Source organism: Coregonus clupeaformis, chromosome 36 (genome assembly GCF_020615455.1).
Source record: "Coregonus clupeaformis isolate EN_2021a chromosome 36, ASM2061545v1, whole genome shotgun sequence".
Lineage (NCBI taxonomy): Eukaryota > Metazoa > Chordata > Actinopteri > Salmoniformes > Salmonidae > Coregonus > Coregonus clupeaformis.
Window position 1 is genome coordinate 14,074,722 of NC_059227.1, and position 22,916 is coordinate 14,097,637.

The 22,916-nt window shown below is 44.4% G+C and overlaps 1 protein-coding gene across 2 annotated transcripts in view; it reads left to right on the plus strand.

The window, feature by feature from the left end:
• btbd7 (BTB (POZ) domain containing 7) overlaps positions 1-22,916 on the plus strand; it is a 130,257-nt gene that overhangs the window by 46,884 nt on the left and 60,457 nt on the right. For both annotated transcript variants that reach the window (XM_045211265.1, XM_041866026.2), the window contains exons 2-3: positions 12,761-12,985; positions 20,858-22,000. In XM_045211265.1, coding sequence (XP_045067200.1) covers positions 12,904-12,985; positions 20,858-22,000 — 1,225 coding nt within the window. In that variant the 5' untranslated portion in view covers positions 12,761-12,903. The remainder of the gene's footprint in view (positions 1-12,760; positions 12,986-20,857; positions 22,001-22,916) is intronic.

Consider the following 22,916-nt stretch of genomic DNA (forward strand, 5'->3'; position numbering starts at 1 on the left):
ATTAGCTAATCCCTCTTATGGATCACAGTGTCTGTTTTGTCATGGGGGCGGCATATTTTTCACCGCGCTTTAAAAAATTGCTTTATGGAAGGGCATCACAAGAACCTTGTCTGGCTAATTTATCTTCCGTGAGCTTGACTCCCTCATACATAATCATCATCCTAGTGCTAATGTAGTGAAATCCTTATTGAGTTTGCTTATTGCTCCTGGCTGAAACTCAAACTAGGATCCAAATGTACAGTGCATTCGGAAAGTATTCAGACCCCTTGACCTTTTCCACATTTTGTTACGTTACAACCTTATTGTAAAATTGATTAAATAGTTTTTTCCTCATTCTACACACAATACCCCATAATGACAAAGCAAAAACAGGTTTTTAGATTATTTGCACATTTATAAAAAATTTAAAACTGAAATATCACATTTACATAAGTATTCAGACCCTTTTACTCAGTACTTTGTTGAAGCAGCTTTGGCAGCGATTACAGCCTTGAGTATTCTTGGGTATGACGCTACAAGCTTGGCACACCTGTATTTGTGGAGTTTCTCCCATTCTTCTTTGCTGATCCTCTCAAGCTCTGTTAAGTTGCACAGCTTTTTTCAGTTCTCTCAATGTTAGCTCGGGTTCAAGTCCGGGCTCTGGCTGGGCCACTCAAGGACATTCAGAGGCTTGTCCCTTAGCCACTCCTGCGTTGTCTTGGCTGTGTTCTTAGGGTCGCTGTCCTGTTGGAAGGTGAACCTTCGCCCCAGTCTGAGATCCTGAGCACTCTGGAGCAGATTTTCGTCACGGATCTCTCTGTTCTTTGCTCTGTTCATCTTTCCCTCGATCCTGTCTAGTATCCCAGTCCCTGCCGCTTAAAAACATCCCCACGGCATGATGCTGCCACCACAATGCTTCACCGTAGGTTTGGTGCCAGGTTTCCTCCAGACGTGACGCTTGGCATTCAGGCCAAAGAGTTCAATCTTGGTTTCATCAGACTGTAGAATCTTGTTTCTCATGAGAGTCCTTTAGCTGCCTTTTGGCAAACTCCAAGCGGGCTGTCATGTACCTTTTACTGAGGAGTGGCTTCCATCTGGCCACTCTACCATAAAGGCCTGATTGGTGGAGTGCTGCAGAGATGGTTGTCCTTCTGGAAGGTTCTCCAATCTCCACAGAGGAACTCTGGAGCTCTGTGAGAGTGACCATCGGGTTCTTGGTCACCTCCCTGACCAAGGCCCTTCTCCCCCGATTGCTCGGTTTGGCTGGGTGGTCAGCTCTAGAAGTCTTGGTGGTTCCAAACTTCTTTCATTTAAGAATGATGGAGGCCACTGTGTTCTTGGGGACCTTCAATGCTGCAGAAATATTTTGGCACCCTTCCCCAGATCTGTGTCTCGACACGATCCTTCGACCTCATGGCTTGTTTTTTGCTCTGACATGCAGTGTCAACTGTGGGACCATATACAGACAGGTGTGCCTTTCCAAATCATGTCCAATCAATTGAATTTACCACAGGTGGACTCCAGTCAAGTTGTAGAAACATTTCAAGGATGATCAATGGAAACCGTATACACTGAGCTCAATTTCGAGTCTCATAGCAAAGGGTCTGAATACTTATGTAAATAAGGTATTTCTGTTTTTCATGTGTTTTAAATTTGCAAAGATGAATAAAATCCGGTTTTCGCTTTGTCATTATGGGGTATTGTGTGAGGGGATTTTTTTTTGTAATCAATTTTAGAATAAGGCTGTAACGTAACAAAATGTGGAAAGAGTCTAAATGGACACTTAGAACTTTTCTTGGCCTCCTTGCCTATTCAGTTTGCCACTCTTCTGTTCCTCCCCATGCTGGTCAAATGGCTTCTCATAGGATCTCTGTCCTTTGCTGTTGGGCTATCATGCGGCTATTTTTAGGACTAGTGGCATGCGTGACCGCTGTTACTCACTAACAGGGAGTTTATCCGACATCAAAGTCCCTATGAAGAGCACATAGTGAGTTTTAATTTTGGAGAGTGCTTAGCTTGCTCAAGGGCCTTAAAATGGCAGAAGTAAGATAGATGCTTGGTTTCAGGAAGGGGCTACCATAAACAGGATGTAGTTTGTCCGCCTAACCATTTAAAACAACGGTATTTGGAGGCATCTGCCAAGTGTCTCATCCTTGACTGCTTGCAAGTGTCTAATGGCTGATAGGGTGCATTAATTACTCTGAGAGAAAGGCTGTGAGCTAAGTCTTCATCCCCTCCGAATTGGGGAAGTGGGGCCTTTGAAAGCCATTCCTTTTTTCTAGATAGAGGTAAAATGGTATTGGCATGTTTTAGTGTTCCCTGCAGTAAATTTACATTTACATTTTAGTCATTTAGCAGACGCTCTTATCCAGAGTGCATACATTATTTTTTTATTTTTCATACTGGCCTCCTGTGGGAATCGAACCCACAACCCTGGTGTTGCAAACGCCATGCTCTACCAACTGAGCTACCTGCCGGCCATTCCCTCCCCTACCCTGGACGACGCTGTGCCAATTGTGCGCCGCCCCATGGGTCTCCCGGTCGCGGCCGACTGACAAAGCCTGGATTCGAACCAGGATCTCTAGTGGCACAGCTAGCACTGCAATGCAGTAATCAAGGGACTTCAAGCCAGCTGTCCTTTGAGGCTAAATGGGGTCCTGGTTTGTGACGGTTTCAGCAGGCATTTAGGGGAACCACTCCCCTCTCCTGGGGGACAGACACTTCTCTCCCCTTGCAGATATGAGCTGATACCAGTGAGATTCTGTCTCCTCTAGGAGATGAGCCTTTTGAGGGCTTGCAGCAGCAGTGCGTAGGCTAAGTTTAGCTATCACAACACTACATAGGCTAATGACTAGCCACGTGTGTTTTTAGAAAAGTGTGAGTAGGGATGTGACTATATTGGTAATTCTGCAACGTGAAATACTCAGATTTTGAATAGCTTATGTGTTGATTTAGTCAGTCCTCATTAGATTATTGACAACCGAGGAGAATCCAGTCAACAGTGCTGCTATTGTTGCATAGCTTGGCACGCTGTGCTTTGGTTCCGCCACAGTAACTGAAGAGGCCTTTCCTGTCGCCTTCTCATGAAAGGGGGGTTGGACAGTAAAAATGCCACAGACTGGAATGGAACTGCTATCTCTTCGCATGTTTTGTTTTATCACTCTTATCCTTCAGACCTCACGCGTAGCAAACAATGTCATCAAACAAGGGACCATCCATCGTCTCGTAATAAATCAATATAAATCACAGTTGTTATTACCACAGGAACGGCTGCTTTACCACCCTCCCTCGTCTCTGTTTACCTCAGGAATGTCAGTTATTTATCTGCTATTTGGTGCGTGCCTTCATTAAAATGATGAGTGTCTCCGAGGACATTAAAACAAAAGTGTCTGGATACTCCTCCTGTTTTTAGTTTTTTCCTCTGAGACTGATTTCCATCTCCATTCCCCCGCAGAAATGTTTTTGGTACAAGGCCAAAACTCCCCCGAAACATCCTGTTGTCTTGTGGCTGCGCTGACCTTTAAAGCCTAATTAGATGTTTTTTTGTTCAATTGTATTAGCTGAAGCTCAAATTCGTGAGGATGGTTGGGGGCGGGGTGTGTCAGTTAGAGCATTCCTTGAGCTCTCTCTGCGAAAGGGTAAGCGTGTCGGCAGAACCGCGTGAACTCTGAAATGTCAGCCCTCATCGTCCTCTCCTCTAAGCTGGATGGGTTCATGCACCCAGCGGTCAAGTAACCGGCTGGGGGGACGGAACAGGACGACAAAATGGCTGCCACACTTCATCCAGGTTGAGGCTGCACATTGGTAGTGGATGACACAATGTAGGCCTAAAGCACTTTGAGACCTGGTCAATAGTGCTAAATTGTTAATGAAGGGCCTGGACCACAAACTAGGGCAGAGAATACATTAGTACGTTTGGCCTCAGTCAGGATGTGCTGAGATCCCAGCCTCTGACTTTAAGTTCCTGGTGGAGTAGTCACAGTGACTGTTGGTGCTGTTTGGACCAGACAGGATGGCCTTGACTGAGGAAATTGGCAACAGCCTGCTGGAAATGAAGAGGTCCATCTCACCAGGACCTCAAAAGCTGAGGCAAAGCAGTTGGGCCTATTTTATTGTAATAAACATTCCAGTAGAACATTGCTTTTGCTATAACAGTTTTTGACAGGTGGAGAGCAAAATGTCCCATATATTGCAGCATTTTGCTTAAAGACATTTTAGATGTTAGATATACAGAGACCAAGCCTGGGACGTTTCAGTGATGTGTGTGTGGTCGACACTGAGGGTATGTCTCTGGGAAACGAAACGCCATGAAACCTTTGTGCTTTAATGTCCCATGAGGTCACTGTCCGACACGTGCTGGTTAATGAGGAAACAAAGGCACCGGTGTGCATGAACTGGAAGATAAATCTTTTGCCACTTCAAGTTATTTTTTACCGTCTCCTCTGCATTCTGTATCCTTTCAGAGAAGAATTTAGATCAGGGTTCCCCCATGGAATTTGCATTGTTGGACATAAGACTGTAAAAACATCAGGAAATCAGCTCCAAGTGATTTTAATTTAAAAAATCTGTTCCAAAGTATTCCCACGCATAATAGAGAGACACGTGATCGTATACAAATGTAAGCAAGGCTTGAAATGATTGTTTTAGTCAAACATATCTGTTTGGGCTTCTTGCGGTCAATTTGCAGTCTACAAATTATTTGTAATTATACGTTTTACGTTTTTTGTCATTTAGCAGACGCTCTTATCCAGAGCGACTTACAGGAGCAATTAGGGTTAAGTGCCTTGCTCAAGGGCACATCGACAGATTTTTCACCTAGTCGGCTCGGGGATTAGAACCAGCGACCTTGCGGTTACTGGCACAACGCTCTTAACCACTAAACTACCTGCCGCCCGGGGTAGGTCTAATCCTGAATGCTGATTTGGTTAAAAACGCATTCCAGCCGGTGTCTATTCCACAAGTTACTACTGGCTAAATCTATGACGTTAAAATGCCTATTTACTCTGTTCCATCTGACTACGCAATCCACGGTCTCATCAGCCCAGCCAGGCAAGTTATAAACTTGATCTCCACTATAAAAAGCATCTAGACATTATCTCACATTTCTTTTAGACTTACAGTTAGTTTTCAACAGCGGAGATTTGTATAAACCTCGCTGTCTGTCTCTGACATTTGCAACATTGTTTCAATATTCAAATTCGATCTCCAGCTGTCCCATAGTAATGAACGTGTCGGGATGAGACAGACAGGCAGGCAGCTTTTCTCAGCCAGTCGAAATCATGAATCAGCATAATTGTTATGGATGTATACAAAACGATCAATAGAAAACAGGTAAAACGAAACGAAGTGTAGCTAGTTTGTCTTTACAGCGATTGTGTTAGCTGTGTTGTTGGCTAGCTCCTCTGAACAACAGTGTCCTGATGAGAGAGCACATTAGCTCATTGTTATTGATGTATCCAAATGTCACTAGAAAACAGCTTAAACAAACGCAAATGCTACTTTGCTGTTATTCTGGTTGCACTGTTTGACTTGACTGTAAGTTAGCCGTAGTTGGCTAGCTAGCAAGCAAGGGATAAGAACGTTGCCAGCCAAACACCGGCTTCTCGGGCATTATCACTTAATTATGTTCCTGCCCACAGTCCATCCTCTCAAGAAAAAATCGGCCCGCGGCTGAATCTAGTAGATGATGATGATGATAATAATAATAATAATATGCCATTTAGCAGACGCTTTAATCCAAAGCGACTTACAATCATGTGTGCATACATTTTTACGAATGGGTGGTCCCAGGGATCGAACCCACTACCCTGGCGTTACAAGCACCATGCTCTACCAATTGAGCTACAGAGGACCACCGATGATCCCTGATTTAGATCATGAGAGTATTCATGTATTTGAATACCAGAATAAAAAAAGCACTCAGAAATTACAATCTACTCATGTTTAGAGTCAGGCTGTATATTGTCTGTCTGAATAGACCATGGGGAGTGGTTGCGAAAGCGAAAAACAATCTATTATAATATGACAGTCAAAATTAATGGCATGTCTGGTAGTTCATATTTTACAGTGCATGGGACTCTCATTAGCTACTTGTCAGTGTGATAATGTTTTCTTTGCTCATGTTTGAGTTGACATTGACAGCCACGGTCCAAATATGCAGGAAGCCCTCTGACAACTGGCATTCTGGTTGTTTTTTAGCTGTTTTCTTTTTGCTTTGCTCCCTGAGCTAAGTGCGTACCCAGCATTGGGATGTCGAGGTTGGGGTCGACTCATTTAAATAGTCAATTCCACAAATGAGTTGGCTATTCAAGTCAAAGACCTTAACTAAGCGAATCAGTTTAGGGATGCACCATGTTGGGTGGAGCAGTGGCCTTGGGCCCCTGGTTCTGCCTTGGCCCGAAGTCCCCGGAGCCGCTCGGCGGGAGAGGCGCTGTAGGGTGGATCAGACAACCCGCAGCTGGCCTGGTGCAGCTTGGCTCTGTCCCCTCTCATTAGTCTCACATAATCCAGCCTGCCACGGCCTTCAGGAAGCAGCCACAGGCCAGGGTGCCCCGTCGCCCCCCTCCCCTTCCCTGCTTTCTGCCAATCCTGAGAAGTTGCTGAGGGCCTGGAAACAGAGGGCTCTTTATCCTTCCTGATTTTTGTTGAATGGACATTGCTTTTGCTCAGTGGTCTGGTAAAGTGTTGTCCCCTGAACACTTAACTTTCACTCCCACGTTGCCAGCTCTTGAAAGAAAAACTCTTACGCTGCTGCTATGCAAGCTCTCATTGTGCATGATTTGCAATTTGCCTATTGGTGGAAAACAACACACGCTGAGAATGTGTGCTTGTGCATGCCTGTTAGGATATGAGTGGGATAAAAGAGCAAGTACTCTTCTGAGTGGTAAAACACTGCTTTGACAGTCTTGCACTCTATGCTCTCCCTCCTATTAATGGCCTTGTTTACTGTCACTCGAGACAGCAAACTTCCTCCTCTTTATATCTTAATGTCAGTGTGTGATTTGCTCTGTGTTGGGGAACATCTCGTATGTTTGCTCAGGCATGCAGTGGTCCCAATGCGTTAGTGGAGCTGACCTCCGAGCCAGATTAAATCTGATGTCCGGACACACCCACAGAGCCGGGCACACCCAGTGAGCCCTGATGGCAGATCCTCCTCTCTCGGGTTTGAATGCAGTCAGAGACAGCACTGCAGTACCATACAAAAGCAAGGCTGACATCAGGTTTGTGCTCGTCCTGCAACATGAGAGCTATAAGAATGCATGTGTGCCTCTAAAACTCTCTGCCGCTTGCAGGGGCTCCATGCTCGCATTTGTCCATCCGCACAACCTAAAGGCACACTCAGAATGGTGCAGTTCCACAGAAAAGCCTCCAGAATGTCAAGTTCTGGGAGAAGTTCACAGCCTGCATGGCCTCCTCCTTCAGAGATTGCGAGCTGTAGCCACCTGACTAAAAAAGGCAAACGGGTCCATCGTGGAGCTGTGATTCTGAGATGAATTTGAGGTAACCCTTTATTTTACCGGAGTGGCTGTGGATCCGACTTTTTCGGTATCATTAGTCTGCTTCACTAAAAGATCTGTAGCTTTCCGATGCGTCTGCACATGTGCAGATCTCGTTATGCTTATGTGTATATTCTCTACTTTACGCGCAGAGAACAGGCTACTCAGGTGAATGTTCATGGTGCTCGTTTAATAAAGTTAGATGAAAGCTGGATGACATAATGATCACAGAATTCTACATAACAGAACAAATGTTATCAAATCAAATTTTGTCACGTTCTGAATACAACACTGTGAAATGCTTACTTACAAGCCCTTAACCAACAATGCAGTTAAAAAAAAAAAAGCAAGAAAAAAAAGCTAAGTAGACTAAACTAAAAATAGTAACACAATAAAATAATAACGAAATTATTGAGACCACTTTTTCCACATTTTGTTACGTTAAAGCCTTATTCTAAAATGGATTAAATAAACAATTAATAATCTACACACAATACCCATTAATGACAAAGAAATACCTTATTTACGTAAGTATTCAGACCCTTTGCTATGAAAACCAAGCCATGAGGTCGAAGGAATTGTCCGTAAAGCGCAGAGACAGGATTGTGTCGAGGCACATATCTTGGGAAGGGTACCAAAACAATTCTGCAGCATTGAAGGTCCCCAAGAACACAGTGGCCTCCATCATTCTTAAATGGAAGAAGTTTGGAACCACCAAGACCCTTCTTAGAGCTGGCCACCCGGCCAAACTGAGCAATCAGGGGAGAAGGGCCTTGGTCAGGGAGGTGACCAAAAACCCAATGATCACGCTGACAGAGCTCCAGAGTTCTTCTGTGGAGATGGGAGAGCCTTCCAGAAGGACAACCATCTCTGCAGCACTCCACCAATCAGGCCAGACGGAAGCCACTCCTCAGTAAAAGGCACATGACAGCGTCACGTCTGGAGGAAACCTGGCACCATCCATACGGTGAAGCATGGTGGTGGCAGCATCATGCTGTGGGGGTGTTTTTCAGTGGCAGGGACTGGGAGACTAGTCAGGATCGAGGGAAAGATGAACGGAGCAAAGTAAAGATAAATCCTTGATGAAAACCTGCTCCGACGCGCTCAGGACCTCAGACTGGGGCCTAGGTTCACCTTCCAACAGGACAAGCACACAGCCGAGACAACGCAGCAGTGGCTTCAGGACAAGTCTCTGAATGTCCTTGAGTGGCCCTGCCAGAGCCCGGACTTGAACCCGATCGAAGATCTCTGGAGAGCCCTGAAAATAGCTGTGCAGCGGCGCTCCCCATCCAACCTGACAGAGCTTGAAAGGATCTGCAGAGATGAATGGGAGAAACTCCAAATACAGGTATGCCAAGCTTGTAGCGTGATAACCAAGAAGACTCAAGGCTGTAATGGCTGCCAAAGGTGCTTCAACATAGTACTGAGTAAAGGGTCTGAATACTTACGTAAATGTAATATTTTAACAATAAAAAATAATCCTAAAAAATCTAAACCTGTTTTTGCTTTGTCATTATGCAGTTTTGTGTGTAGATTGATGAGGTAAAAAACAATTTAATCAATTTTAGAATAAGGCTGTTACCGGTTAGTCGGAGTAACTGAGGTAATATGTACATGTAGGTAGGGGTAAAGTGACTATGCATAGATAATAAACAGAGTAGCAGCAGTGTATGTGTGTGTGGCGTCAATATGTGTGTGTGTGTGTTGGAGTGTCAGTGTAGTATGTGTGGGTGTGGTTAGAGTCCAGTGAGTGTACATCGAGCCTGTGCAAGAGTCAGTGCAAAAAAATGAATAAAATAAGGGGTCAATGCAAATAGTCCGGGTAGCCATTTGATTAACTGTTGAGCAGTCTTATGGCTTGGGGGTAGAAGCTGTTAAGGAGCCCTTTGGTCCTAGACCCAAGTGATGTTCTGGGCCGTACGCACTACCCTCTGTAGCGCCTTGCAGTGTTTGGACCATGATAGTTTTTAGTGATGTTGGACACCAAGGAACCTGAAGCTCTCAACCCCAGATGGTATTGGAGTCGTGCGTGGCCACGCAGTCGTGGGTGAACAGGGAGTACAGGAGGGGACTAAGCACGCACGCGCCTAAAGGGGCCCCTGTGTTGAGGGTCAGCGTGGCAGATGTGTTATTGCCTACCCTCACCACCCGGGGGCGGCCCATTGCAGCATAGTATAATGTTACTGTGGCCAAAACTCAACAGCGCGCCCCACTAGGCAAAATACACAGGTAGGGTATGCTACAGTTTTAACACCATCAGCTCTAAAGTTCGTTCACTCCATCATTCTAAACAACACTATAACTCAAGAAGGATTGAGATCAAATGGTTAGCCTACTATGCAGAATGATGGTAAAACTTGAAGAATTATAATGCCCTATTGAATGGGTTGGTGTTTTACGGTAACATTATACTATGCTATTATATTCGGTTCTGTTATGTAGAATACTGTGATCATTATGTGATCTTGCAGAAACGGATTAAGTTTGATCTAACTTAATTAAATGAGCACCATTCGTAGCCTACTCTCTGCACGTAAAGTACAGAATATACACATGTGCAGAATGTGATCCGCACGTGCAAAGCTTCGGGAACCTCCAGATATTTGAGTGCAGTGGACTAAACATCCCGAAAAAAGTTGCATCCTCTACCTTATTTTACAGCCCGGTATTTACTAGAGTAGTTACTGAAAAATTACTTTCTTTGCTCTGAGTCAAACCATGGATTGTGTACCCAACGGTGAGGACCATAGGGGATGGAGAAGGTCTATTTATGTTGGAGCGCCAATAGGTAACGGGGAACTTGTCTCACATGCCCTCAACATGCTGTCGTGGAAGATATTTTTCTCTTGCTTCTTAAAAAACAAAAAATTACACACATTGGAAAGGTTCATCAACCAAATACAATCCTCTGGCTAGGGGTTCAGTCCTTGCCTCGAGAGATTTAATCAAAGTTGTGCCCATTTTGTAAATGTTCCTCAGCCATCAAGAAGTGAGGAGAAAGAATGTTCCTGTTTTTCGTCCTTAGCAAAGAGCAAGGAAAATTAGGCTGCTCTCTGTGAATTTGGGTAAAACTGGCGTCCCTGCGACTTGTTTGTTGAACCAGTAATTGGGACGATTCTATGTTCATGATTGTGAGAGTGAGGGAGGGGGAGAAAGGGAGGTTGTCATTCCGAACTTGATCCGTAATGTTGTATTACTTTTTGTGCGATTCTAGCTGTTTTCCCTATCCAGCTGTTCCATTATCTGTGTAGCCTGCTTTTACAGGTAACTGCCAAAATAAAGGAAACACCAACATTAAGTGTCATAATAGGGCGCTGAGCCGCCAGAACCGTTTCAATGCGCCTTGGCGTAGATTCTACAAGTGTCTGGAATATTCTTTGTATCCCTCATTTAGTCAAGTGTTTCCTTTATTTTGGCTGTTACTTGTATAATTGAGGTATCGCGGATAAAGTTCAGAATGACACAATTTCAAAACTTCTCCTTTAATAATGTTGTGTCTTGGGCTTCTGCTTGCCAATTATTTTGAGGAAGTATGGAACGTATGGATTTGTTGTGTTCTTATTGAAACTGAGAGCCCCTGCGAAATTGGCCTTCCCCCTTATGCCATAGGGGGCAAAGCAGTATGTCAGCCACTCAGCGAACAATGCAAGCATTCTCAGCATCAATATGATAAGGCGTCAAGTCAAGTGGGACAGTCACAGAGCTAAAATGAGGTAGGCATCAAGAAAGCACTGGACTGAGAATAGCACTATATTTGTAGCTACCCTTCTCGTTTCCTCATTCCTGCTGTGACCCCTCAACTACAGCCACTTTGCTCCCTTTCTTCCTCATTTTCTGAATCATGGTTGTCTTGTTTGAGGCAACATTTTCTATTGTGTCCCTTTTGCCAGTCAATATGGTCATCCCAACAGCAGGACAAGGGCTCTTGATGCTCATAGCCAATGGAATGTTCTGCCTCCCACCCTCATTGCATCACTTACATAACCTTTTATCTCTGTCAGCTTCTGTTTTGGCGCACCACGCCAGTCAGTGAACTAGCCTATTAATTTATTCCTTCTCTACTTATGTCACTCAAATTGATACAGTCCTTGTCCCAGCCAGAATTTCTCTCAGCAAATTGTGCAATCTCGGTCTTTCGTATGCAGTCATTATTTTATATTCTTGTGAAAGTTTTACAGTAGTAGCAACTTGCTTCAAAACCACGCTGTCAAATATGGAGAGTTCATTCTCTAGAAAGTTGTCTACTTATGTAAAATCCAACCCAATGACTACTGATGACTTAATGACAAGGGTTCTCTCAGAATATTTCTACTGTTAGTCAGAAAATAATAATAGATACTGCCTCTATTTAATTTGATACCTAGGCTAATCGTAATGCTTATTATTGAATAGGTGGTTCTAAAAGGGCATTCAAACTCTCAGTAGTTAGGCTATTAGATGAATGTGGAAGAAAAGTGGATAACATAGGGTATGTGACTGAAATCCCTAATTCCTTTACTTTAGGAATCGATTTGCGGAAAAGTAGCCTTAGCATAATGCTTTAGGAATTAGCCCTTTCTATTACGTGGCATTGTACCTACCTTGTAGAGAGGCTTGTTCTGACTGTCAACAGTAGGGTTTTGAAAACCATGCCTCCTTGGATTGAAAAAAAGTATTAGGCTTATAAAGAATTATTTAAAATGCATTCCAGACACAAGCCACGTATCAGTCAAAACATACATGAAGGGTACCCTTGCATGTTGTCTGAGCCATGAAATTGGACCCCTTACTATCTTTGTTTTGTGTTTTCCATCTACTTCCGTTCCTGCTCGGCGATGACAAAGTGCGGTGCTAACCCAAGTGGTGGTAACCCAAGAACGATTAACTTCTGGGTGAAAGAGCGGGAGAGGGGAGTAGCCTATGCCAGCGTTGCAGAGTGGTCCACCCGCCATATGCTTAGAAGTTTTATCAATGCCCTCTGGTTGAAATTTCAGGATGTAGCAATAGCCTCTTTGGTTTTATATTGCAATACTTGCCCCTCTGAATGGCTTTAACTCTTAGGCTACTTGCCAAGCAAACAGCAGCAGAAAAGTTGGTATTTGGTTTGGAATTCTGGGGACTGACGAGCTCTAGTCACTCTAGTGAGGGTTTTCCGGTATTTCCATGAAAATGAAAAATATTGAGGTGGAAGTTGGAAATTAATCTGAGCAAATTTGTACAGATTACAGCTCCTGTGTTTGATATAGATTTTTGGACAATGTGACAGCCCTAACTAACAAACTTTCCCTCTTTGCTGTGTCTCTCAGGGATGGCTGGTAAAGCTAGACTCCCTGAGGTCCTGGCTCTGAGTCTGTCCAGGCCCTGAGTGGAGGCACTTTTGCTCAGGCAGAATGAGACAGCAAGGGTGGCCCCAGCGGTCCATGTGAAGAGGAAGTGGAAGAAGGAGAGGATGGGTGTCAATGCCTCCAGCTATCCCCATTCGTGCTCACCCCGATTTGGGGGCAACTCACAGAGCCAGCAGACGTTTATAGGTGAGTGCTTCTATTGTATTTATCTCTTATACCCTCATGCTGGAGTCAAGGAATCCTATGCAACCCACTTCGTAAAAAGATGTGTAAACTGAATGTGAAAATGTAGCCTATTGGCTTTAAAACAACTATGGTCACCGAATATTCACAGCAGAACAAAAATAATGCTTTACGATAGGCGACTAAATGGGATACTAATGTATTGTTGCCTACTTTTGTAACATAGAAAAAAACGTTGTGTAGTGTTTTCTAGTTTGTTTGGCACTCTCGGTAAAACAATCAAAGATCAACAATCTTTCGGTTGAGAGAAGTCTACTAAAAGGCAAAGCCAAGATTTTGAGCTTTCTCATAATCTCGTTTTCTGAAGCGCTCCTATTAAAACCCCTTAGAGTCGATTTCCTCGGGCCCACTTAATTCTAATTAGAATAATAAATTAAAAAACATAAATCCGTCTATAAGCTAGTCATACAGTGGGGGGGAAAAAGTATTTAGTCAGCCACCAATTGTGCAAGTTCTCCCACTTAAAAAGATGAGAGAGGCCTGTAATTTTCATCATAGGTACACGTCAACTATGACAGACAAAATGAGAAAAAAGAAATCCAGAAAATCACATTGTAGGATTTTTAATGAATTTATTTGCAAATTATGGTGGAAAATAAGTATTTGGTCAATAACAAAAGTTTCTCAATACTTTGTTATATACCCTTTGTTGGCAATGACACAGGTCAAATGTTTTCTGTAAGTCTTCACAAGGTTTTCACACACTGTTGCTGGTATTTTGGCCCATTCCTCCATGCAGATGTCCTCTAGAGCAGTGATGTTTTGGGGCTGTCGCTGGGCAACACAGACTTTCAACTCCCTCCAAAGATTTTCTATGGGGTTGAGATCTGGAGACTGGCTAGGCCACTCCAGGACCTTGAAATGCTTCTTACGAAGCCACTCCTTCGTTGCCCGGGCGGTGTGTTTGGGATCATTGTCATGCTGAAAGACCCAGCCACGTTTCATCTTCAATGCCCTTGCTGATGGAAGGAGGTTTTCACTCAAAATCTCACGATACATGGCCCCATTCATTCTTTCCTTTACACGGATCAGTCGTCCTGGTCCCTTTGCAGAAAAACAGCCCCAAAGCATGATGTTTCCACCCCCATGCTTCACAGTAGGTATGGTGTTCTTTGGATGCAACTCAGCATTCTTTGTCCTCCAAACACGACGAGTTGAGTTTTTACCAAAAAGTTATATTTTGGTTTCATCTGACCATATGACATTCTCCCAATCCTCTTTTGGATCATCCAAATGCACTCTATGCACTCTAGCAAACTTCAGACGGGCCTGGACATGTACTGGCTTAAGCAGGGGGACATGTCTGACACTGCAGGATTTGAGTCCCTGGCGGCGTAGTGTGTTACTGATGGTAGGCTTTGTTACTTTGGTCCCAGCTCTCTGCAGGTCATTCACTAGGTCCCCCCGTGTGGTTCTGGGATTTTTGCTCACCGTTCTTGTGATCATTTTGACACCACGGGGTGAGATCTTGCGTGGAGCCCCAGATCGAGGGAGATTATCAGTGGTCTTGTATGTCTTCCATTTCCTAATAATTGCTCCCACAGTTGATTTCTTCAAACCAAGCTGCTTACCTATTGCAGATTCAGTCTTCCCAGCCTGGTGCAGGTCTACAATTTTGTTTCTGGTGTCTTTGACAGCTCTTTGGTCTTGGCCATAGTGGAGTTTGGAGTGTGACTGTTTGAGGTTGTGGACAGGTGTATTTTATACTGATAACAAGTTCAAACAGGTGCCATTAATACAGGTAACGAGTGGAGGACAGAGGAGCCTCTTAAAGAAGAAGTTACAGGTCTGTGAGAGCCAGAAATCTTGCTTGTTTGTAGGTGACCAAATACTTATTTTCCACCATCATTTGCAAATAAATTCATTAAAAATCCTACAATGTGATTTTCTGGATTTTTTTTCTCTCAATTTGTCTGTCATAGTTGACGTGTACCTATGATGAAAATTACAGGCCTCTCATCTTTTTAAGTGGGAGAACTTGCACAATTGGTGGCTGACTAAGTACTTTTTTTCCCCACTGTATCTATATTTTTTTACTGAATGTGTCTCAATCCACCGCATCCGCCGATATCGCCCTTCCGCATCTGCGGTGGTAGAGCTAAAGCGGACATCCCGGAAATCAGTCTTCTCACGAAATCATCTGTAGCGCCCGAATGGTTTGGACTACAAAATATTATGTCAGAAAGATGAGACTCAAACGAACACGTTGGTGTTCTCCGTTTTACGCTACAACCCCATCAAGCGTCACAGGACTCGTCTGAAGTCGGTACTGCAGATATGCCAATTTCTGTCTGTAGCGTCTGAACAGTTTGGGCTACACACTAAAGGCGTCCGCATGCTTCCCGGCCGAAACAGCTTGGAAGAGTTTGTGCATATATTCTGAAGACATTTTGTAACGTTTTTGTCTGTTTTTGGACTTTTTTCTTGAGTTAAGCCGAAGTCAGTAGCCGAAGTCTACACCCCTTCGTCGGTGATTGGTCAACCGTAGGGATTCTTCAATAAAGTATTTGTTGTCATTCAGCAATAGACAACTCGTTTTCATTCACATTTTTTCATTGAGAAATACTGCACCAAATTATTTTATATTTTTTTTAGGGGGTAGATCAGCTTTAATAATGCACCAACATCTTTCATTTTTATTATGTCTATTCTACAATTCAAGGTGACACAATTACTGTACATCTCCTCAACATATGCTAACTGGTAGAGTGCCTAGGCTACAACAAAATAAGATCAACTCGAACTGCAATGATTAGATTGTAACTATATATATATATATATATATATATATATACACACATCCATACATACATATACAGTGGGGAGAACAAGTATTTGATACACTGCCGATTTTGCAGGTTTTCCTACTTACAAAGCATGTAGAGGTCTGTAATTTTTATCATAGGTACACTTCAACTGTGAGAGACGGAATCTAAAACATAAATCCAGAAAATCACATTGTATGATTTTAAAGTAATTAATTTGCATTTTATTGCATGACATAAGTATTTGATCACCTACCAACCAGTAAGGATTCCGGCTCTCACAGACCTGTTAGTTTTTCTTTAAGAATCCCTCCTGTTCTCCACTCATTACCTGTATTAACTGCACCTGTTTGAACTCGCTACCTGTATAAAAGACACCTGTCCACACACTCAATCAAACAGACTCCAACCTCTCCACAATGGCCAAGACCAGAGAGCTGTGTAAGGACATCAGGGATAAAATTGTAGACCTGCACAAGGCTGGGATGGGCTACAGGACAATAGGCAAGCAGCTTGGTGAGAAGGCAACAACTGTTGGCGCAATTATTAGAAAATGGAAGAAGTTCAAGATGACGGTCAATCACCCTCGGTCTGGGGCTCCATGCACGATCTCACCTCGTGGGGCATCAATGATCATGAGGAAGGTGAGGGATCAGCCCAGAACTACACGGCAGGACCTGGTCAATGACCTGAAGAGAGCTGGGACCACAGTCTCAAAGAAAACCATTAGTAACACACTACGCCGTCATGGATTAAAATCCTGCAGCGCACGCAAGGTCCCCCTGCTCAAGCCAGCGCATGTCCAGGCCCATCTGAAGTTTGCCAATGACCATCTGGATGATCCAGAGGAGGAATGGGAGAAGGTCATGTGGTCTGATGAGACAAAAACATAGCTTTTTGGTCTAAACTCCACTCTCCATTTTTGGAGGAAGAAGAAGGATGACTACAACCCCAAGAACACCATCCCAACCGTGAAGCATGGAGGTGGAAACATCATTTTTTGGGGATGCTTTTCTGCAAAGGGGACAGGACGACTGCACCGTATTGAGGGGAGGATGGATGGGGCCATGTATCGCGAGATCTTGGCCAACAACCTCCTGTCCTCAGTAAGAGCATTGAAGGTGGGTCATGGCTGGGTCTTCCAGCATGACAACGACCCGAAACACACAGCCAGGGCAACTAAGGAGTGGCTCCATAAGAAGCATCTCAAGGTCCTGGAGTGGCCTAGCCAGTCTCCAGACCTGAACCCAATAGAAAATCTTTGGAGGGAGCCGAAAGTCCGTATTGCCCAGCAACAGCCCCGAAACCTGAAGGATCTGGAGAAGGTCTGTATGGAGGAGTGGGCCAAAATCCCTGCTGCAGTGTGTGCAAACCTGGTCAAGACCTACAGGAAACGTATGATCTCTGTAATTGCAAACAAAGGTTTCTGTACCAAATATTAAGTTCTGCTTTTCTGATGTATCAAATACTTATGTCATGCAATAATATGCAAATCAATTACTTAAAAATCATGCAATGTGATTTTCTGGATTTTTGTTTTAGATTCCGTCTCTCACAGTTGAAGTGTACCTATGATAAAAATTACAGACCTCTACATGTTTTGTAAGTTGGAAAACCTGCAAAATCGGCAGTGTATCAAATACTTGTTCTCCCCACTGTGTGTGTGTGTGTATATATATATATATATATATATATATATATATATATGTGTGTGTGTGTGTGTGTGTGTATACAGTGGGGGAAAAAAGTATTTAGTCAGCCACCAATTGTGCAAGTTCTCCCACTTAAAAAGATGAGAGAGGCCTGTAATTTTCATCATAGGTACACGTCAACTATGACAGACAAATTGAGATTTTTTTTCTCCAGAAAATCACATTGTAGGATTTTTAATGAATTTATTTGCAAATGATGGTGGAAAATAAGTATTTGGTCACCTACAAACAAGCAAGATTTCTGGCTCTCACAGACCTGTAACTTCTTCTTTAAGAGGCTCCTCTGTCCTCCACTCGTTACCTGTATTAATGGCACCTGTTTGAACTTGTTATCAGTATAAAAGACACCTGTCCACAACCTCAAACAGTCACACTCCAAACTCCACTATGGCCAAGACCAAAGAGCTGTCAAAGGACACCAGAAACAAAATTGTAGACCTGCATCAGGCTGGGAAGACTGAATCTGCAATAGGTAAGCAGCTTGGTTTGAAGAAATCAACTGTGGGAGCAATTATTAGGAAATGGAAGACATACAAGACCACTGATAATCTCCCTCGATCTGGGGCTCCATACAAGATCTCACCCCGTGGGGTCAAAATGATCACAAGAACGGTGAGCAAAAATCCCAGAAACACACGGGGGGACCTAGTGAATGACCTGCAGAGAGCTGGGACCAAAGTAACAAAGCCTACCATCAGTAACACACTACGCCGCCAGGTACTCAAATCATGCAGTGCCAGATGTGTCTCCCTGCTTAAGCCAGTACATGTCCAGGCCCGTCTGAAGTTTGCTAGAGTGCATTTGGATGATCCAGAAGAGGATTGGGAGAATGTGATATGGTCAGATTACTTTTTGGTAAAAACTCAACTCGTCGTGTTTGGAGGACAAAGAATGCTGAGTTGCATCCAAAGAACACCATACCTACTGTGAAGCATGGGAGTGGAAACATCATGCTTTGGGGCTGTTTTTCTGCAAAGGGACCAGGACGACTGATCCGTGTAAAGAAAAGAATGAATGGGGCCATGCATCGTGAGATTTTGAGTGAAAACCTCCTTCCATCAGCAAGGGCATTGAAGATGAAACGTGGCTGGGTCTTTCAGCATGACAATGATCCCAAACACACCGCCCGGGCAACGAAGGAGTGGCTTCGTAAGAAGCATTTCAAGGTCCTGGAGTGGCCTAGCCAGTCTCCAGATCTCAACCCCATAGAAAATCTTTGGAGGGAGTTGAAAGTCCGTGTTGCCCAGCGACAGCCCCAAAACATCACTGCTCTAGAGGAGATCTGCATGGAGGAATGGGCCAAAATACCAGCAACAGTGTGTGAAAACCTTGTGAAGACTTACAGAAAACGTTTGACCTGTGTCATTGCCAACAAAGTGTATATAACAAAGTATTGAGAAACTTCTGTTATTGACCAAATACTTATTTTCCACCATAATTTGCAAATAAATTCATAAAAAATCCTACAATGTGATTTTCTGGATTTTTTTTTCTCATTTTGTCTGTCATAGTTGACGTGTACCTATGATGAAAATTACAGGCCTCTCTCATCTTTTTAAGTGGGAGAACTTGCACAATTGGTGGCTGACTAAATACTTTTTTCCCCCACTGTGTATATATATATATATATATATATATACACACACACACAATACTAGTCAAACGTTTGGACACATCTACTTATTCCAGGGTTTTTCCTTATTTTTACTATTTTCTACATTGTAGAATAATAGTGAAGACATCAAAACTATGAAATAACACATATAGAATCATGTAGTAACAAAAACGAATTCAGAGTCTTCAAATAACCACCCTTTGCCTTGATGACAGCTTGGCACACTCTTGGCATTCTCTCAACTAGCTTCTCCTGGAATGCTTTTCCAACAGTCTTGAAGGAGTTGCCACATATGCTGAGCACTTGTTGGCTGCTTTTCTTTCACTCTGCGGTCCGACTCATCCCAAACCATCTCAATTGGGTTGAGGTCGGGGGATTGTGGAGGCCAGGTCATCTGATGCAGCACTCCATCACTCTCCTTCTTGGTCAAATAGCCCTTACACAGCCTGGAGGTGTTGGGTCATTGTCCTGTTGAAAGACAAATGATAGTCCCACTAAGCCCAAACCAGATTGGATGGCGTATCGCTGCAAAATGCTGTGGTAGCCATGCTGGTTAAGTGTGCTTTGAATTCTAAATAAATCACAGACCGTGTCACCAGCAAAGCACCCCACAACACCTCCTCCTTCTTGCTTTACGGTGGGAACTACACATGCGCAGATCATCCGTTCACCCACACCGCGTCTCACAAAGCCACGGCGGTTGGAACCAAAAATCCCCAATTTGGACTCCAGTCCAAAGGACACATTTCCACTGGTCTAATGTCCATTGCTCATGTTTCTTGGCCCAAGCAGGTCTCTTCTTCTTATTGGTGTCCTTTAGTAGTGGTTTCTTTGCATTAATTCGACCATGAATGCCTGATTCACACAGTCCCCTCTGAACAGTTGATGTTGAGATGTGTCTGTTACTTGAACTCTGTAAAGCATTTATTTTTGTCTGCAATTTCTGAGGCTGGTTACTTTAATGAACTTATCCTCTGCAGCAGAGGTAACTCTGGGTCTTCCTTTCCTGTGGCGGTCCTCATGAGAGCCAGTTTCATCATAGCGCATGATTTGTTTTTGAGACTGCACTTGAAGATACTTTCAAAGTTATTGAAATGTTCCGTATTGACTGACCTTCATGTCTTAAAGTAATGATTGACTGTTGTTTCTCTTTGCTTATTTGAGCTGTTCTTGCCATAATATGGACTTGGTCTTTTACGAAATAGGGCTATCTTCTGTTTACCCCCCTACCTTGTCACAACACAACTGATTGGCTGAAAGGTATTAAGAAGGAAAGAAATTCCACAAATTAACTTCTAAGAAGGCACAACTTAATTGAAATGCATTCCAGGTGACTACCTCATGAAGCTGGTTGAGAGAATGCCAAGATTGTGCAAAGCTGTCATCAAGGCAAAGGGTGGCTATTTGAAGAATCTCAAATGTAAAATATATTTTGATTTGTTTAACATTTTTTGGTTACTACATGATTCCATATGTGTTATTTCATAGTTTTGATGTCTTCACTATTATTCTACAATGTAAAAAATAGTGAAAATAAAGAAAATCCCTTGAATGAGTGTGTCCAAACTTTTGACTGGTAGTGTATGCCCTAAAACCAGCTATATATAACATTAATTATTAGTTGGCTCATCTTGAGTTTATTATTTATTATCATTAAATCTAATTTGTAAACCACTGCTCTGTTGCTCACCCACTGATTCTGTATGTTACTGTCTCCCTTCAGGGACATCCTCCTATGGCTCCCAGGGCTCTGGAGGAGAGGGGAAGCTCTACAGCCTGGAGTCCGGCCCCGAGAAGCCCCAGGACAAAAAGAAGAAGAGCTCGGGCCTAGCCACGCTCAGGAGGAGATTCATCAAGCGCCGCAAGTCCAGCCGCTCGGCCGACCACGTGCGGCAGATGCGCGAGCTCCTCTCAGGTTGGGACGTGCGTGATGCCAACGCCCTGGTTGAGGAGTACGAGGGTACAGCAGCTCTCAAGGAGCTGAACCTGCAGGCGGGACTGGCGCGAGCCGAGGCCCGGAGCCTGCAGCGCGACCTGGCCGCGCTCTACCAGCACAAGTACTGCACGGACGTGGACCTGATCTTCCAGGATGCCTGCTTCCCCGCGCACCGCGCCGTGCTGGCTGCCCGTTGCCCCTTCTTCAAGACGCTTCTGTCGTCGTCGCCGGGCTACGGCGCTGAGGTGCTCCTGGACGTGGGCACGGCAGGCATGGACGCGCCCATGTTCTCGGCATTGCTGCACTACCTGTACACAGGCGAGCTGGGCCCAGAGGTGGATGCGCGGCTGCGGAACATGGACGTGCTGGTGCGCCTGAGCGAGGAGTTTGGCACACCTAGCTCACTGGAGGAGGACATGCGTGGCCTTTACGAGCACATGTGCTTCTACGACTCACTGCTCAGCTTCTCATCTGACTCGGAGCTGGCGGAGGTCTTCAGCGCCGGGCCAGCTGCTAGGGTAGTGGCTGGGGGAGGAGGGGTAGGAGGAGGACCGGTCATCCAAGGACCCGCAGACGAAGAGCTGCGCGCCCACAAGGCTGTCCTCTCGGCCCGCTCTCCTTTCTTCCGGAACCTCCTGCAGCGGCGCATCCGCACCGGCGAGGAGATCACGGAGCGCGCTCTGCAGACTCCCACACGCATCATCCTGGACGAGTCCATCATCCCCAAGAAATATGCCTGTGTCATCTTGCACTGCATGTACACGGACGCCGTGGAGCTAGCACTTGTGCTGAGGGGAAGCCCCTCGGCTGGGAGCCTGGGGGAGGTGCAGGCCCTGGTGGCCGGAGGCAGGGGGCTTGCCAGTCGTGCTGAGGAGGCAATGGAGCTCTACCACATTGCCCTTTTCCTGGAGTTCAGCATGCTGGCCCAAGGTGAGTCTCGGAGCCCTGATTTGCTCCCCTATGTTTCCTGTTCGCTCGCCTACACCCGAGGCTTTTGTTTACCTAATGAATTCACAAGCTGTTTGGGGGGCTGGGTTCTGGGGAAGGAGCGGCTGTTGTAGCACTCCATGCAGTGATTAATGTAGCAAAGGATTTCCCTGTAGCTCTTAAGTCATATGTTAGCACTTTCCTTCCATTGTCATGGCTCCTTTTGTAACCAGTTGAGATCCAACTCTTCTTTATGGAGGAGAAGTACAGAGTTTCATCATGTCTCGAAGTTGCAATCTCAGTGGACGTTGATGTTGCCTATGTTTTTTGATGGCCTCAATGGTCAGACAAATTGTACATGCATGATGGGCCTCCTAAAAGAGTTTGGGTTTCAATCCATCGTGATGTTGCTTTGTGTTTATGACCCCCTTGGAAATAAATCAAGGGAAAGACTGACACACATACACCTTTTGGGCATTTGAAGTAAACACTTAGGCTAAGCGTTGCGAAAAGCATATCTTTGGAGTTGAGAGATGTGCCTTAGGAGAATTGATTAGTCAGGGAGGAGCATTTTAGTTATGTGAACCTTGCCAACATGAATGATGCTTTATCCATAGTGCAGGTTTGATTTAACTCGTTTCACTTTATCGATGGATTTTTATTTTTGTTGTTTATTTAGGGAATCCACCAAGACCAGCACAGACTTGCTGTCACTGACATTTTGAGATAGACAATGAAATGACAGTTTCCCTAGAAAGCAAAAAAAAAAGTGTTGCTTTAAGGTCACAGTGCAATCACTGCCTATCGCCATGTAAGGATTCAGTTTCCCTGTGTCTGCCAATCTTTCCAGCCTCGCCGTCAGCATTGATAGGTAATGGATATCGATCTGACTGTGCCCTGTAAGCTTTGCTGATGTGTT